Source organism: Balaenoptera ricei, chromosome 15 (genome assembly GCF_028023285.1).
Source record: "Balaenoptera ricei isolate mBalRic1 chromosome 15, mBalRic1.hap2, whole genome shotgun sequence".
Classification (NCBI taxonomy): Eukaryota; Metazoa; Chordata; class Mammalia; order Artiodactyla; family Balaenopteridae; genus Balaenoptera; species Balaenoptera ricei.
In genome coordinates this window covers 51,316,281-51,334,156 of record NC_082653.1, presented here as the reverse complement: position 1 = coordinate 51,334,156, position 17,876 = coordinate 51,316,281, and the positions used below count along the sequence as shown (strand labels likewise).

General features: G+C 60.4%; 2 protein-coding genes across 2 annotated transcripts; both read left to right on the top strand.

Moving 5' to 3' along the window:
* Positions 1–568: 568 nt before the first annotated feature.
* Positions 569–6,535, top strand: TEKT4 (tektin 4). Its single transcript, XM_059897598.1, has 6 exons — positions 569–1,102; positions 3,179–3,249; positions 3,574–3,717; positions 4,342–4,564; positions 5,324–5,478; positions 6,319–6,535. The coding sequence occupies exons 1-6, from the start codon at positions 569–571 to the stop codon at positions 6,533–6,535; spliced, it is 1,344 nt and encodes a 447-aa protein (XP_059753581.1).
* Positions 6,536–10,891: 4,356 nt separating this feature from the next.
* On the top strand, positions 10,892–11,632 carry C1QTNF8 (C1q and TNF related 8). The gene is given in 2 exon segments (XM_059898680.1): positions 10,892–10,958; positions 11,082–11,632. Coding segments are annotated over 2 exon segments (618 nt in total).
* The last annotated feature ends 6,244 nt before the right edge of the window (positions 11,633–17,876 follow it).

The following is a 17,876-nucleotide window of genomic DNA, read 5'->3' as shown; positions in this document are numbered from 1 at the left end:
CGGCCAATGGCGCCCTCTGCTGGCAATGTTGGGTATCGCCCTGACACCTAGGCTCCCAGCCCAGGGTGGGGAACTTAGAGATGTTCACCCTTCCCCGCGGACCAGGAGACACACACCAGGCTCTGGGTGGCCTTGGGGACACTGTTCCCAGGACAGGACCTACCTACAGTGTGGGGAAGATTTGGGCATCTGACTCAAGGTACCCACTGGAGGCTCAATTCAACTCCCCATCAGAGACACCTGCGTGCCCAGGGGGACAGCCCCACTGGAACCAGTAAGACACAGGAGACAAGAGCCTGGCCTTGGGTGTGGTCCAGGTGCAGTTCCTCCAGGCAGGTGCCAGATGTGGCCAGGACAGGTGGGGCTGGGGCCTGCCTGGCCCTTTAAGAGGGCCGCGGTGGGGGGGGGGGGAAATCCCTGTTGCCTAGCAACAGGAGGGCTTGGTGTGTACCTGTCTACGAGACCTGAAGCCATGTCTTGCTTGGGGACAGAGTGGCCGGAGCTGCCCTGCTGACCGTACTGAGAGGCCCTCCTCCCTCTCCCCCGCCACCCCGTGCCCGGGCGCACCATGGCGCAGACAGATATACTTCTGACCAAGGAGCCCGCCCCGCAAACGGTGCCAGCATGCCAGCTGCCCCGCAAGCTGTACGATGTGGCCCGAAACACGGGCGCCCACACGTCCTCGGGCCTGGCCACCGCTGGCTTCCGCACGGCCAAGTACCTGGTGGATGAGTGGTTCCAGAACTGCTATGCCCGCTACCACCAGGCCTTCGCCGACCTCGACCAGTCGGAGCAGCAGCACCACGAGAGCCAGCAGCTGGCGGCCGAGACTGAGGCGCTGGCGCAGCGCACGCAGCAGGACTCCACGAAGAAGGTGGGCGAGCGCCTGCAGGACATGCACTGCTGGAAGTCGGAGCTGCAGCGCCAGGTGGAAGAGCTGGTCGCAGAGACTGACCTGCTGCTGGCCCAGAAGCAGAGGCTGGAGCGCACCCTGGATGCCACGGCCGTGCCCTTCTCCATAGCCACCGACAACCTGCAGTGCCGGGAGCGCCGCCAGCACCCCGACCTTGTGCGTGACTGCGTGGAGATGGAGCTGCTGAAGGTTCGGCCCCTCCCAGCCCCCAGAACTGCAGACCGGGCCGCCCCACCTCTCCCCAGGGAGCATGACCTTCCCTGGGCTGACAGTGGGCACCCGTGTGCCCTCACGACACGGCTGGCAGAGGCCTTGGTGCCCATGTACCACGTGGCTGCACACAGGCACAGGGAGCCTTCTCCCCTCAGCACAGGCAGGGACACACAAGCACATGCCCAGGCGCAGAGAAGGTGGCTCTGCTTGTAGGTGGGGGACCAGAACCGACTGGGGCCGCCCCGGCTGGGGGCAGAGGCAGGGCTCAGACTGCCCAGGGGGGAGGTGCCGCCCCTGGCCCCAGGAGGGTGCCGGGTCTGGCCTTCCCACAGTCTGGTCCTTATAGTGGGTGCTGGGCAAGGCCTTGCTCCCTGCAAGGTGGGCCCAGACAGGACATGCTGGGTTGGGGGCACTGTGGCCTGGGGGCAGGTCCCAGCATGGGGGTTGAGCATGGTTGGGGGCAGGGGCTGGCCTTTGGTGCTTATCCACTCACCCTAGCCCCGGGTCCAGGGTTCCTGCTCTGCCCCCTGCCCCATTATGGCTCCCACGTGGGGGTGAGGCAGGGCCCTGGCCGTGGCAGCATTCATACCTGGAACGTGTATTGGGACGTTTGCCTGAGGCTGAGACAGTCAGAGGCCACTGAGGCAGGGCGGGGCCTGGCCAGTTCCCCATAAGCCCTGATGCCCCTCCACACACCCCCGAAAACCAGGAAGGGCCTGAGCTGAACCGCAGGAGCGGCTAACTGAGGTTGGGATGTGGTTGGGGCATGGTGGTGCCTGCATCCACTCTGCGGTCCCTCAGTCACCCCTGGGTCCTGGCACCTGCTGAACAGCCCCTTTGGTCACCCTGGGTCATGCAAATTAAGCCTGATCCTGAGTTCCCAGAGGCAGAGACCCCATGCCCCGCCCCCCATGCCCGTGTTGGAAATCCAGCCTCAGACCAGTGTGCAGGCGTGGACGGGATAAAGGTGGGGTGGGGGCCACATGCATCCCACAAAGAGCCCTTTCCCCTCCGAACCTGGCAGGACCTGTCCTTGGGGAAGTCCCCAAAGGATCAGGGAGTCACCCAGGCCAGGCCCCTGATGCTGTCAGGGAAGAGCCTCACCTGCGAACAGGCTGCAGGCCACAGGCACTCATGAGATATGGGGGAGACAGCCAGCCAGCCCAGGTGCCTGGTGACCCCCTGCAAACCCCAAGCTCAGGCCAGAACCTTGACTCTGCAAACCCCAAGCTCAGGCCAGAACCTTGAGTACCTCCTCCTGGCCCCAGGCCCTTCCTCTGTCCCCCCAACACCCCACCCTCACACCCATTCACTCAAGAACCTCCCAAGGCTCTGGGGGTGAACCCTCTGCCCTGAACCAGGTCCCCCGCCCAGTAGTACATGGACAACAAAGGGGCCAGGACAGGGAGATGGACCCATGGGTCAGAACTGGGCACACAAGGGTTTAGAGCCCAACGGAGGAGAATATTCAAATCAGGGGGAAAGAGTTTTTCCTGCCCGGAAAATGAAACTGTCAGGGTAGCAGGAGGAAACACAAGGTTTCCCCTTGTGTCCTTTGTCTAGGTAAGGCCTCTCTGAGCCCAAGGCCCCAAGGGGCAGCCCCAGGGGGGCTCCTGGTCCCCAGTGGCCGGGGTCCTCAAAGGCTGTCGCCAGGCTGTCCAGGGGCCAGTGGGTAGGCTGGTGCCCTCAGTGTCTTGGGCAGGCTGCAGGGGTGGCCCCAGAGCCCAGGGGGTGCTAAGTGCCCAGCAAGTGGGAACCACTTCTGGGTGATCCTCCCCACAGCCCATAGAAGCCCCCAGAAGAAAAGACCCACTGCACCGCCCCAAACAGCCCAGAATAAATCCGGCGAGAAAGCCGGGCTCATCTCCCATTTCCAGGAAAGAAGCTGGGGCCCAAGGCCACCAGCAGAGGTCAGGTGCTGGCAGCGCCCCCAGTTCCACTGGGGGTCACCCCAAATCTCAGCTCCTCCTGGAGGTTTGAGAGGCTGCCTGTGGGCCCCACCAGCCTGGCTGTCCTCAGACTCTCACCAGGGACGGGGGTCTTCTTCCCCAGGAGGCAGACCTCATCCGGAACATTCAAGAGCTCCTGAAAAGGACCATGATGCAGGCTGTGAACCAGATTCGGTGGGTCTGGGTGGCCTCTAGGGCTTCCCTTGGGATGTCCCTCTACCCCTCAGGCTAGCTATGGGCAGGAAGTTGGGGTGACCCAGCCCTGAGGCTCAGAGAAGTGAGGGATTGTCCCCAGTCGTAGCCAGGAGCAAGGGGCTGGGTGGAGGCACTGGGCAGGTGGGGGTGGCAGATTCCTGCATGGCCGAGGGGCCTGGGCATCCAGAACCCAGGCCAGCATTACAGGGCCCACCCTGCCACTTGGGGGGCTTACCCTGTCCTGCGCCCAGGTGGGCCCAGCTCCCCACCGGCAGAGACGCAGGCCCTGCCCGCTCTCCCCAGGATGAATCACGAGCACAAGGAAACGTGCGAGATGGACTGGTCCGACAAAGTGGAGGCCTGCAACATAGACGAGGCCTGCTGCCGCTACCACAACCAGAGCACCGACTTGCAGTTCTACCCTCACTCCACCAAGTTCGAGGAGAGGTGGGGTCTTCCGCGGGGGCTGTGCACAAACACCCCGCCCCCATCTGAGAGATCCCGCCTGGGCTCCCAGTCCCTCCGCTGGGGGTCCTTTGTGCAGCTCTTCTGCTCCTGGGGATGGGCAGGCGAGCGGGACCTCCGCCCAAGTGCCCGGCACACACGGTTCACCACAGGGGCTGGGGTTTGCGAGGGAGGCAGGACCCAGGGTGGGGGGCCGCCTGAGGCAGGGCGGCTGACTGCAGATCCGCATAAGGCCGGCAGGGGGCGCTCGGCCACCACCCATTGCAACACAGCCCCGGGGTGGCGCAGGGCCCAGGGACGTAGGAGGCACTGGGGCGCGGGAACCACCGGGGGGCGCAGGAGGCACGGAAGACACGGAGTGGGGAGCTGGGGGCGCGGGGCTAGCAGGGCGGAGCTGGGGGAGCAGGAGGCCCGGGGAGCGCGCGGGGAGGCGCTCCGGGTGGCGCGGGGGGCGGGGCGAGGAGTGGCGCTAGGACTGGGGGTGGTCGTTTATGCTGGGGCGCAGGGGACACCGGGCGCAGCGAGCGCGGGGAGGCCCTGGTGCAAACCGGAGCCATTGGCAGGTGCCCTCACCGACCGCGGTGCCCGCCCACTCCCTGCCCGCAGTGCCTCCACGCCAGAGACCTGGGCCAAGTTCACCCAGGAAAACCTGTACCGCGCCGAGCGCGAACGCCTGGCCTCAGTCAACCTGCGGAAGCTCATCGACTGCATCCTGCAGGACACATCCGAGGACCTGCGGCTGCAGTGCGACGCCGTGAACCTGGCCTTCGGGCGACGCTGTGAGGAGCTGGAGGACGCGCGCCACAAGCTGGAGCACCACCTGCGCAAGGTGGGGCCGCCCCGGCCACGCCCATCCCACGTCAGACCACGCCCACCCCACCGCTAGACCACGCCCACTCCGCAGCCAGGCCACGCCCAGCCCACGACCTGGCCTCGCCCAGGGCAGCCTCTAGGGCTGGACATCCCCTGGTAACCACAGAGAAAGACCAGGCCCAGACCGGGTAACCCAGACCACCCCTCCCCCACTGGCCACTATGCCTTTGTCACGACCTGGCCTGGCTCCTGCCCCTCCTTAGCCCTGCCCATCCTGAGGGACCCCTGAGGCAGGGCCCCCACTCCTCCCTGGGCCCTCATTAAGCTGATGAGAAACCAAGTGACATTTGGGGGTGGTGGCATTGTCACTGGAGTGACTGACCAGGGGGTGCTGAAAGCAGGAGCAAGGAGGGTGGAAGGAGGTGGGGCCTGGCTGCCTAGTGGGGTGTCCCCGGTGCTGGCCCCTGGCCTGGCAGGGCTCTGACCCTAAGCTCTCAGGGTGACCTTTGTTGCCTTTGTCTCTCCAGCTCCTGACCAGGGTTGGGGGCTGGTGACCACAGGACTGGGGACTCTCAGGCCAGAGCTGCTGTGCCTCAAGCTTTGCTGTCTGCACCGCCCCCAGGCCTCTGGGTGCCTATGGGAGGGCGGAGGTGGCCGTGCACATCCTCCCTGCCTCCACTCCTCCCCCAGAGCCAGCGAACAGGGCCGCCTGCTCGACGTGGCACAGGGCTTGGGGTGCGGTGGGGGAGACCCACAGGGACTGTCCTGTGTGCAGACACTGCGGGAGATCATGGACCAGGAGCACAATGTCGCAGCGCTGAAGCAGGCCATCAGGGACAAGGAGGCGCCTCTGAAAGTGGCCCAGACCCGCCTGTACCAGCGTTCCCACCGGCCCAACGTGGAGCTGTGCCGAGACGCTGTCCAGTTCAGGTGCCTGTCGCTGCTGGGGCCGTCCTGGGCTGGGCCTGGTCACCAACCACCATAGGGCGCTGTCCACCCGCCTCCGGGCTTTCCTCAGCCTCTGGGGCCCCCTTGAACCCCTCCCCCCACCCCCGCACACAGCCCTGCAGATGTGAAGAGGAAAGACATTGGGCCCCACACAAGCACAACACACACACACACACACACACACACACACACACACACATACACGGTTCCCACGTCCCCAATCCTGCCCCAGCATGACTGGATGCTATGCGTCCCTTGGGGGACACTGTGCCAGGCTCCGAGTGCCAGGGGCGGCCACACTCCCCGCTTCACCCTGGTGAGGAATCTCAGGGTCTGGGAGGCAAAGCTCCCCAGGCCACACGGCCGCCCCGACCATCCTGCTCGTGGCCGTCCACACCTCCAATGTCATGGTAGACACACATCCCCAGCTTGAGGTGGAGGTGGGGTCACATCTTCTGTTTTCTAACTTATCGAGCTTCCAGTTGCCTTGTAAGCAGAAGTGCCCCTGCCTTGGGCATCCCTCTTTCCCTGTCCCTCAACTCCTTCAGAAAACTGGGGCCTCACTCAGCTCCAGGGGCGCCCATCTCACTTCCAGATGCCAGGAATAGAGGAATAGAAGTTCATGTGGTGTCCTGGCTCGGCCCTCTCCCAGCGCGGCTGCTGGGTTTCCCTCTGGGCATTTTGGGAGCCCTTCTGTGGCCAAATGTCTTGACCAGGACCCCCAACAAGGGCCCCCAGCCTTTGACCTTGGGCCTCACTCTCATCCAGAAGGCCAGGCGTCCCAGGGCAGCCCCAGCTCACCCCTCCCTCCCACCCCCCCAGGCTGGTGAGTGAGGTAGAGGAGCTGAACCTGTCCCTGGCGGCTCTGAGGGAGAAGCTTCTGGAAGCAGAGCAGTCCCTGCGCAACCTGGAGGACACACGCATGAGCCTGGAGAAGGACATCGCTGTCAAGACGAACAGCCTCTTCATCGACCGCCAGAAGTGCATGGCCCACCGCACCCGCTACCCCACTGTCCTCCAGCTGGCCGGTTACCAGTGACCGGGCAGGCACCCCGGCGGGCGCAGGGACCTGTCTCCCCCTCAAATAAAGAGCATGTTAGCTTTCTACTCAGAGAGTGTACCCGGACAGGTGGGCTTTGCCTGTGGACCCCATGTTCCATCCAGCCATGGGGGGCCAGGGGTCTCCTGCCTGGGGCGCCCCCAGTCACCACCTGGGGAGAGGGGTCAGCCAAGAACCGTCGAGGCCCCCCCCCTCGTTGCTCACTGCTGACCACACGGGGCACAGCCAAGGCATCGACAGTTTCTCTATCCACCTGGACCACCTGCTGGATGCTTCAGAGGGAGCGTCACCTCCTGTCACCACTTGTCACAGGCTCTGGTGGCTGCAGTGATAACTGAAGCCCCGCTCCTTTTCTTCCATGTGCCCTGGATGCTGTCACCCGAGGCCAGCCGGCACTCCCCTCGTTAGTGGGGGGTGAGCCTGGAGCAGCGCTGTCAGAACACGCTGCTGGCCCAGCTCTCCCCTAAGGGACTTGGCCCCCGGGCTGTGAGGGGCCACGCAGGGCGGGGCCTGGGGCAGTGACCGCCGGGGGAACTGTGGGACCTCTCCCTGCCACCCCCACCCGGCACAGGGTGGGCACCAGACCCTGAGCTGGGGGGGGAGTGTCAGTGCTGCTGGTCACCTCTGTGGCCAGGCTCCTCGTCCAGCCCCCTCCTTAGCCAGCAAGTGAGTCAGGCCGGGCTGTGGGTGGATGGGTGAGGGCCACAGAGCCCTGCTGCCCACCTGGCCCCACACCCTGTGTCCATGGCTCTGGGCAGAACTGGGCGCAGCATCAGGGGCTCCCCCCAAGCAGGGCCAGGTGGCCGTGAGGCCCTCTCACTGTGCCCCCTGGGGACGAGCTCCAGGCCACTGGCCCTGCGCCTGTGGCAGCTCATCAACAGGACTCGGGAAGTGTCCATTAAGAGGCTGGGAGATAATAACTCGGCCGCATGCACGCCAGCCACTCAGACCCCCATTACCGCCTGAGACCGAGGCGGGCTGGCTGTGAAGCGCAGCGTCCCCATCAGTGGCTATGAGGGCCTCCTTGTCCCCGCGCCCCACCCCTGCTGGGTGGCTGCTGATGGGGAGCTAAGTGGAGGTGCTGTGCGAAGGTCATTATCTCCAAAGCTGGGAGGGCGCGGGCACAGCCCCGGGGGGCCGGGCACTCATTGCCTGCAATTGTCTCATGACCACCTGTGAGGCTGGAAATTTTGTCCCCTTGTAGAGACAAATGATCAGGCCCTGGAGCTGATGGGTGGCTCTGGGCCACACAGCAAATTCCAGAGGCTGTGGCTGTGTCTCACTGGAGAATTAGCCTCCCTGGGGAGTCTGGAGGGTGGCCAGATTCGGCCCCTGCAGGAGTGGGGAGTGGGGAGTCACAGGGGGGGACATCAGGGCCCTGAGGGTGGCCGAAGCCTGCGGCGTTTCCATCCACCACAGAGGACACTCTGGCCACTCTGAGTCCACTGGTGCCCATTTAACAGGTTGGGAAACTGAGGTCAGACGCAGGGAGCAGCAGAGCTCGGGCGTCTGCCCTTCTCTGGGAGCCCCAGGAGCCCCAGAGACAAAAGTGGGGCGGGCAGAGAGGAGCTTCTGCAGGTTGACTGAGGCCAGTCAGCAGCTCCCGTCGGAGCCTGGACTAACCCAGCCCTCGGTGACGCCTACAGAACGCCCTCCGTCCAGGCCACCCACATCCAGATTCCAGCAGTGGTTGCTGACAAGGCGTGGGAGGCCGCCGAGCCCCACTGGAGTGTGAACTGGCATCTCAGGGAGGCCGGGGAATATCTGGGAACCGGCTCCAGCTGGTGTGATCTCCCGACCACAGCCCTCACCAGCTCTGCTCCCCTTCAGCCTGGCACGAGAAGCCCCTCAGTCTTGCCCTCTACCCTCATCCTTGCCCCCTCCCTGGTCATCAGTGAGGAGTGCCAACGTGGGGAGCGCCAACGTGGGAAGCCTGAGGGGAGAGCCGGACCCTGGGCTGTGCCTGCATCTGCAGAGGCGAGAGAGCGAGCCCCAGCTGCCCACGGCCTGTCTTCTGGCACAGCGGCCACAGCTCCCCAGGCCACATCTGTGCCTCCCTCTGCCAGGCAGCCTGGCTTGGTGGTGGTGGTGGGGCGCTTCCCAGGGAGTCACATGTCCCCGTGCTCAGAGGCTGAGGCACCAGGCCCTGCCCCTGGACCTAGCATCCCACTGCTCAGGCCCAGAGCAAGCACGAGGCCAGGCCCTGGTGTGGGCGTAGCCCACGCCTGCCACTGCCCGGGGGGCCCTGTGAGTCATTCCTGCCAGGGGGTTGGCATCACAGGGACACAACCCTTATCCACTGAAAGGCTGGGCTAATGCCGAGGGCCCCCAACATGGTGTCACGGCAGGCCTCTTGCCCCGCTGGGCACTGTGACCCTGGGAGGGTGCAGCGGGAGGTGGAGGCAGACACAACGGGCCTGGCCTGACGTTTCTCTCCCGAGCTTCACCCGAAAGGCTCAGCCCTCCTGTCCCAGCCAGAGACAGGAGGGCGTCACCATCACCAAGTGAGCTCAGCACAGGCATGGTGGTCTGTCTCCCCTGACTTTGGCCTCCAGCCTCCTCACCAACCTCCCTGACTCCCCTCTGTCACTGCATCCCAGACAGAGGATGGCTGCCAGCTCATGGTTTCACCCCCAACCCCCCAGTCCCAGACACCCCAGGCCCTCAGAGCCACGCTGTGGCCCATGGGGTGTCAGGAGGATACTGGAGCCCCCGTGGCAGGGCTGCACTGACGTTGTGGCAGGTGGCAGGCTGGGCGGTGGGTGGCAGGGCCCCGTGAGCCTCCTGCCCCGGAGCTCTGAAGCTGGCCTGAGGCCTGTTGGTCTTGGATGGCCCAGAGGGAAGCCACGGGCACCTGGGGCGGACATGAAAGAGCTCTTTCATGGGCCACTGGGCAGAGATGCCGGAGACGCCAGGCAGGCAGCAGCACCCGATCGTGAAATGGTAACAGGGAGGGTGGGGGCGGGTGGGGGTCTTCACAGCCATTCTGAGCAGGGCCAGGTGGCCAGGATGCCTGGGACCCCAGACCTCTGGGGGAACAAAGTAAGGGCCCCAGCAACACAGGCCTGTCTGTGGAGTGAGCTCCCCAGGAGGTACCCATTCCTGTAAGGTTCCTCCATGGGAGGAATTCAGGAGGGTCTTGCAGAGTCCAATGGGGCTAGGGGGGTGGGTGAGGGTCTGCTAGGCACTGAGGGGGAGAGGAGGGCTCCCACCTGCCAGGGAAGCTCAGCCTGGGAGTGGGTCTCAGACCTACCATGTAAGAAGAAGGACCTCACCCTGGGCTGCAGTCCCCGAGGGCTTCCTGGAAGAGGGAGCCTGAGTCTTTGCTCAGCATGGCCAGGGTACAGGGAAGAGTGAGGACCCCGACCTCACACGTCTGCCCTTGCAGGAGACCAACCCTGGCTGAGCCTCTCATACGTACATGGGGAAACCAGGGCAAGCAGGGCCCACTTGCCAGGGAAACTGAGATCCAAGTGATGTGGGGCTCACCCAGGGCCCCCAGCAGCTGTTGGTTGAGCCGGAAAGTGGCGCCTCCACCTGGCATGGATGAGCCAGGTGTCAGGCAGGGTCTCCCGAAGGAGAGGAGGTGGAGGCAAGAGGCCTAGGACTGGTAGGGCTTAAAGACCATCTTACCCACAGATAGGTGGGGGCCACATGGGGTAGCCTCCCAAGTTACCTGCAGGGGCCTGGCCTGGCCCACAGGAGGTCAGGATGAGGGTGCCGCCCTCTGCCAAGCGAGGCAGCCTGGCAGAAACTGCCTCATGTCTGACCCCAACCACCAGGGCCCCGGGCCCAGCCACCGGTGGGTGGGGTGCTGCCGTTCCCTGAAGCAGCCTAGCTGTCCCTCCCGGAGGGCTCTGGCCGGCCCAGGTGGGTGGGGGACTTAGAGGGCTGATTCAGAGCCCCCACCTCCATACACCTCTCCCTGCATCTACCAGGTGCGGGGTCTCCAGCCATGGGGAGTTTGGGGACCGGGACTCCCCAGCTATAGGCAGTTAGGGTGCCTGCCACTGCCCAGAGCTAAGGCCCTAAGGCCCCAAGGAGGGAGGCAGCTATGGGGAGGAGGGAGCAGCCCCGGAGAAGGAATCTGGAAGCACCAGCTCCCATGGGGTGGGGCTGCCTTGGTCACTCACTGGGGCTCTGGAAGCGCAGGTGTGAATGGTCCCCTGTGCTGGCCCCTCCTATCGATGGTGGTCCCCAGGTGCTGTGTTAGGGAGGATGCTGAGGCCACATCCAGGTCCAGGGGAAAGTGTGTGGGGATCCATTAGTGATGTCTGTCAGGGCAGGGGTCTGAGTGTCCAGGAGGGCTCTGCCAGGTGCCCTGTCTGGTGCAGGATGAGGCTCCGGCCACGCCCACTGCAGCCCCTTCAGGGGTCGCAACTGTCCATCCTCACCCAGGCAGGTTAGCGCCCACCTGGCAGATGAGACTGAGGCTCACAGAGGTGAGGTCACTTGCAAGGCCGTGTGGCCAGAGAATCTGACTCTTGAAACCTTGACCAGGGGCTTCCCCTTACCACCCCCGCAGGTGAGAAGGGTAAAGCGGGGGTCAGAGGTCGCTCCAGCAGTAGCAGGAAGGAGGGCCTGCCCGGCTCCCGGGGCCTCCGTGGCCACAAGGGCCAGAAGGGGCAGGTGGGGCCGCCAGGCACCCTGTGCCAGGGTGCCTACGTGGCCTTCTCGGTGGGCCGGTGAGAGGGGCTGCACAGCACCGATGTCCTCCAGGCTCTGCCCTTCGACACGGAGCTGGTGAACCTGGATGGTGCCTTCAACCTGGCCTCCGGCCGCTTCCTCTGTGCCGTGCCCGGCGTCTACTTCCTGAACCTCAACGTGCACACCTGGAATTACAAGGAGACGTACCTGCACATCATGTGCAACCGGCGGGCTGCAGCCGTGCTGTATGCGCAGCCCAGCGAGCGCAGCATGATGCAGACACAGAGCCTGCTGCTGCAGCTGGCCGCGGGTGACGCTGTCTGGGTGCGCATGTTCCAGAGGGACGGCAACAACGCCATCTACAGTGAGCGTGGTGACCTCTACATCACCTTCAGCGGCCACCTGGTCAAGCCGGACGCTGAGCTCTAGCAGCCCCCACGCCACATCCAACCCTCAACGGCAGTCATTCCCGGAGCCCCGCAGCCCAGGACTGATGCCAGCTGAGATGGAGCACCAACTGCGTGCAGACGCTGAGTTGAGCACAGGGGTGTGGCAGCAGCAGAACAGACCGGGGCCTGCCCTGCTGGAGACGACACAGACCAAGGTTTCACACCAAGACATTCAGGAAGCACACCCTTGTTCTGGGCGCGTGGTGGGTGGGGGATGGGGGGTGGGCCGGAGCACCTCCACACACGATGGAGTTTGCTCCCCTGGTTGAGCTACCTATTCTGCATATAAAGGCTGTGCCAGGAACCACTGCCATGGAGAGCTTTACAAAGCATCTATTGGGTGCTGGGCTGGTTGCTAGGGAGGCTGCAGGGTAGAGGGGGAAGGGGGTCAAGTGCAGATGCCGGCCCTCCTGGAGCCAGCTCTAGCAGGAAGCATGATGGATTCCAGGGTGTTCGAGGGCAGCAGAGGCCACAAGACAGGCTGAAATGGAGCAGGTTAGGGTGCTGGCCCAGCAGGGACAGGTCTCGTCCTTGGTGAACACGCCACCAGCCCTGGTGGGCTGATTTTCTGGGGCTCAGCGTCCCCTTGTCTGTCTGGAATGAGCTGGAAGGGGGAGGAAGCTCATACCTGGATGTGCACCTGAGCCCAGGGAGCCCCAGACCCCCATGGTGTCACCTCCTACTTAGGTGTGCTGATGCTGGGCCTGGCGGCAACGGGAAGTGACCAGGCTGGCCTCGTCCCTGTGGATGGGTGTGGGTGGAGTTTGGCCATGCTCACTCCACAGGAAGCCTCTGTCCACCCCACAGTCGGAGCCACCAGGCTGCCCCACCCTCGAGTCCACTCCGAGTCTTTCCTTTCCTGCCACGTGTCCTCTGGCCACTCTGGGACCTTCTGTCCAGCCCCTGTGGCCCCATCACCCACCACCTCCCCTCTGGCCCTCCCCTGACATCCCCTCCTGCAGCTGTTCCCTCCTGAATGAGGATTCTGGGCCAGTGAGGCTGCTGGGGCCCTGGCAAGAGCAGCGTCTGGAATCACCAGAGCCCGGCGAGCTGGCTGAGGTCCCAGGCCATGCAGAGGTGGCTGGAGCTGCAGGCTGGCCAGGCTGAGCAGGCCAGGGCCTTCCAGGTGCTGGACAGGCATGGGGGTTTCCACCTCAGGGTCTCGGGCCCACAGAACGCCGGCCTGGCTGATCCTGTCTCCTCACCACGTCCTACCCCAGCCCCCACTCCTTCCCACCAGGAGCCTAAAGCATCCTGAGATGGATCTCTGACTGGTTGGGGGCCCCACATCCACCTGGCCCTGGCAGATCCTCTCCAGAGCATCATCGGCTGATGGGGGAGGTGGGGAGGGGGTGGGGGCCCACTCGTCCTTTTCACAAACAGGCACCTCCTTGTCCCCAGGGAGGGGACACAGCTGGGATCACGGTGACCCTCCCCTGCCACCACGGAACTCAGTTATCCCTCAGGAACATCAACCCTGAGTGAGGCTGGAGCCAGGAACGTCCCACACCCACCCGTGAACAGCAGAGCCCACCCTCCCAAACACACAGGCCAGGACAGGCCACGCCCTTGACAGATGGGGAAACTGAGGCCTGGCAAGGGGGTGTAGACCCCCAAGACTGTGTGGGCTGGGAGCTGGTCCCCTCCATGGACTGGGCTGTCTCCCCTAGTATGGCCTGGGACGGAGGGGGAGGCAGGAGACGGACCCCCACTGGAGAGGGACTGCTGGGACTCTCTGTCTGCAGGGGGAGGGGACATTTTTTTTTTAAACATCTTTATTGGAGTATAATTGCTTTACAATGGTGTGGTAGTTTCTGCTTTATAACAAAGTGAATCAGCTATACATATACATATATCCCCATATCTCCTCCCTCTTGCATCTCCCTCCCACCCCTCTAGGAGGTCACAAAGCACCGAGCTGATCTCCCTGTGCTATGCGGCTGCTTCCCACTAGCTATCTACTTTACATTTGGTAGTATATATAAGTCCATGCCACTCTCTCACTTTGTCCCAGCTTACCCTTCCCCCTCCCTGTGTCCTCAAGTCCATTCTCTATGTCTGCATCTTTATTCCTGTCCTGCCCCTAGGTCTTCATAACCTTTTTTTTTTTTTTTTTTAGATTCTATATATATGTGTTAGCATACGGTATTTGTTTCTCTCTTTCTGACTTACTTCACTCTGTATGACAGGCTCTAGGTCCATCCACCTCACTACAAATAACTCAATTTCGTTTCTTTTTATGGCTGAGTAATATTCCATTGTATATATGTGCCCCATCTTCTTTATCCATTCATCTGTCGATGGACACTTAGGTTGCTTCCATGTCCTGGCTACTGTAAATAGAGCTGCAATGAACATTGTGGCATATGACTGTTTTTGAATTATGGTTTTCTCAGGGTATATGCCCAGTAGTGGGATTGCTGGGTCATATGGTAGTTCTATTTTTAGTTTTTAAAGGAACATCCATACTGTTCTCCATAGTGGCTGTATCAATTTACATTCCCACCAACAATGCAAGAGGGTTCCCTTTTCTCCACACCCTCTCCAGCAGTTATTGTTTGTAGATTTTTTGATGATGGCCATTCTGACTGGTGTGAGGTGATACCTCATTGTAGTTTGGATTTGCATTTCTCTAATGATTAGTGATGTTGAGCATCCTTTCATGTGTTTGTTGGCAATCTGTATATCTTCTTTGGAGAAATGTCTATTTAGGTCTTCTACCCATTTTTGGATTGGGTGTTTTGTTTCTTTGATATTGAGCTGCATGAGATGCTTGTAAATTTTGGAGATTAATCCTTTGTCAGTTTCTTCATTTGCAAATATTTTCTCCCATTCTGAGGATTGTCTTTTCGTCTTGTTTATGGTTTCCTTTGCTGTGCAAAAGCTTTTAAGTTTCATTAGGTCCCATTTGTTTACTTTTGTTTTTATTTCCATTTCTCTTGGAGGTGGGTCAAAAAGGATCTTGCTGTGATTTATGTCATAGAGTGTTCTGCCTATGTTTTCCTCTAAGAGTTTGATAGTGTCTGGCCTTACATTTAGGTCTTTAATCCATTTTTAGTTTATTTTTGTGTATGATGTTAAGGAGTGTTCTAATTTCATTCTTTTACATGTAGCTGCCCAGTTTTCCCAGCACCACTTATTGAAGAGGCTATCTTTTCTCCATTGTATATTCTTGCCTCCTTTATCAAAATTAAGGTGACCATATGTGCGTGGGTTTATCTCTGGGCTTTCTATCCTGTTGCATTGATCTATATTTCTGTTTTTGTGCCAGTACCATACTGTCTTGATTACTGTAGCTTTGTAGTATAGTCTGAAGTCAGGGAGCCTGATTCCTCCAGCTCCGTTTTTCTTTCTCAAGATTGCTTTTGCTATTTGGGGTCTTTTGTGTTTCCATACAAATTGTGAAATTTTTTGTTCTGGTTCTGTGAAAAATGCCATTGGTAGTTTGATAGGGATTGCATTGAATCTGTAGATTGCTTTGGGTATTATAGTCATTTTCACAATGTTGATTTTTCCAATCCAAGAACATGGTATATCTCTCCATCTGTTTATATCATCTTTAGTTTCTTTCATCAGAGTCTTAGAGTTTTCTGCATACAGGTCTTTTGTCTCCTTAGGTAGGTTTATTCCTAGGTATTTTATTCTTTTTGTTGCGATGGTAAATGGGAGTGTTTCCTTAATTTCTCTTTCAGATTTTTCATCACTAGTGTATAGGAATGCAAGAGATTTCTGTGCATTAATTTGTATCCTGCTACTTTACCAAATTCACTGATTAGCTCTAGTAGTTTTCTGGTAGCATCTTTAGGATTCTCTATGTATAGTATCATGTCATCTGCAAACAGTGACAGCTTTACTTCTTCTTTTCTGACTTGGATTCCTTTTATTTCTTTTTCTTCTCTAATTGCTGTGGCTAAAACTTCCAAAACTATGTTGAATAATAGTGGTGAGAGTGGACACCCTTGTCTTGTTCCTGATCTTAGAGGAAATGGTTTCAGTTTTTCACCATTGAGAACAATGTTGGCTGTGGGTTTGTCATATATAGACTTTATTTTGTTGAGGTAAGTTGGGAGGGGGCTTTCTGTCAGCAGCCCACCCCAGGGCCTGGGCCTGCAGCCTCCCTTGAGGGCTGTGACGGTCCCACCGAGGCTGGATCTCGGGCCAGCTCTGGACCAGGAAGATAGGGACTCCTGGCGTCCCAGGTATGAGACCCTCGCATGCCACGTGCAGGCCCTACAGCCCCATGAGGAAGCTGAGACTCAGAGGCGTGGGTCCCTGAGCTCAGGCCTGGGCAGGGCAGGCCTGTGACTCCAGACCCCCAGCACAGGCAGGGGTCTGTACCACAAGATGCATAGCATCAGGGTCTCAAAGGGATTCCTGCCCCCATGAGCCCCAAGGCCCGACTAGGCCCAGCCGTGGCACATGGCAGGTGGCAGCAAGACTCTGGGGGGCTTGTTACAGCCAAGGGGTCGGGGATTGGAGTAGGACATTCTGACTGGTGAGGCCCTGGCCCCACTAGAGACTAGAGGGTGCTGGGTGGGACCTCGGGAAGCCGGAGGGAAGGCTGGGACCCCTCCCCCCCATCCACATCCTGGGACCTGGCCCCTCCCGGGATGCTGAGTTGGGCTGAGAAGCCTCAGGCTGCACTTTGGCCCTTTGGCCTGTGTCCTTTTATGGCTGGAATAGCTGGACACACCCAAGGTGCTTGGCAACCATCAGGGCATCAGGAGCCACTTTGGAGCACTAATGGGGGCCGTGGTGGCTGGGAAGTTTCCACTGTAGAGATAAAGGTGCCCGAACAGGAGTGTGGGGGATTAGAAGGACCCCAGCGTCCCTCTTTCCTCCCAGGTCCTGGACTCCCCTGCCACCCTGACAGGGACCCAGACCCACTGCGTGATGCAGGCCAACCTGGCCGGGTGGGGCCAGGAGAGCAGCCCCTGTCCAGCAGCTCCAGACAAAGCCTGGGCTCTTTCTGGCCCCTCGTGTGGCCTCAGCTCCCCTGTCCGGCATCAGGGTGCAGAGCCCTCCATGCTGCACTGGGCCCTGAGGGTGCAGGGCCGGGGTGGGCATTCCCGTGAAGGCTTCAGACCCCATGGCTGCTCGGCCTCCCTCTCACTCACTCTGTCCACGGTGCCTGGAAGGGAGGTGCTGGGGCAGCTTGGCTGAGCCTCCCGGGACAGACCCTGCTCCCAGCTGCTGACCCAGGAGAGCAGAGCAGGTCAGGCCAGAGGGTGTCTGACCAACTCCAAATCCAAGGCCACCTCCATGCTCAGAGAACCAGGGGCGGGGTGGAGGCTCCCCTTAGTGTGGCCGAGAACCCCTCGGAGGCAGCCAGCCAGAGCCACAGAGCACAGAGATGTGCCAGGGGACACTGTGGGTGGGTCCAGGGCAAGGCGGCGGTGCCTGCATCCCCCCAGCCCAGGTTTATTTAAAAACAGCGACTGAGAACAGGGTGGGATGAGGTGAAGTCGTTATCTCTGCAAAGTGATGAGCGGCCCGAGACTCAGAAATCCACGTGCCAGGCTGCTGCCCTGACCGCTTAGGAGATGAGAAGGGAAATGGCCCCAATCAGAGCAGCAGCCTCCAGGCACCCTCTGCGGGGCCTCGGTGGAATCAGGACCGGCCTGCTGCGGGAGAAGAAAGCTGGAAAAGACTAGAATACAGGACAGCCTGAGAGATGGATCCTGCGGGAGCCAGTTTCCCATATCAGTTTATCCATTTGGTGGAATTCCAACAAAACACCCATTTTTAAAACTTGGGTGAAATTCATATACCATAAAATTTACCATTTTAAAGTGAACAATACAGTGGCATTTAGTACATTCACAACGTCGTGCAACCCACATCTCTATCTGGTTCCAGAATGTTTTCATCACCCCAAAGAAATCCCGAACCCACGAGCTGGCACTCCCACACCCGCCCCCAGCCCCTGCTTTCTGTCTGTGGATTTGCCACTTCTGGACATTTTGTGTAAGTGGAATCACAAACTCTGTGGCCTCTTGTGTCCGTCCGTGTTGTAGTGTGTGCTGGCACCTCACCCCTTGCCACGGCTGAGGGGTACCCCACTGTGCGGACGGACCACGGTTTGCCTGTTCACCTGTTGATAAACATTCAGGTTGTTCCCACCATTTGGCTATTGTGGGCAGTGCTATGGTGAACATCTGTGTATAAAACCCATTTTCTAACTTTGTAAAATAGTGTTGAAGGGCGCTTGGAGGAATGGGTAG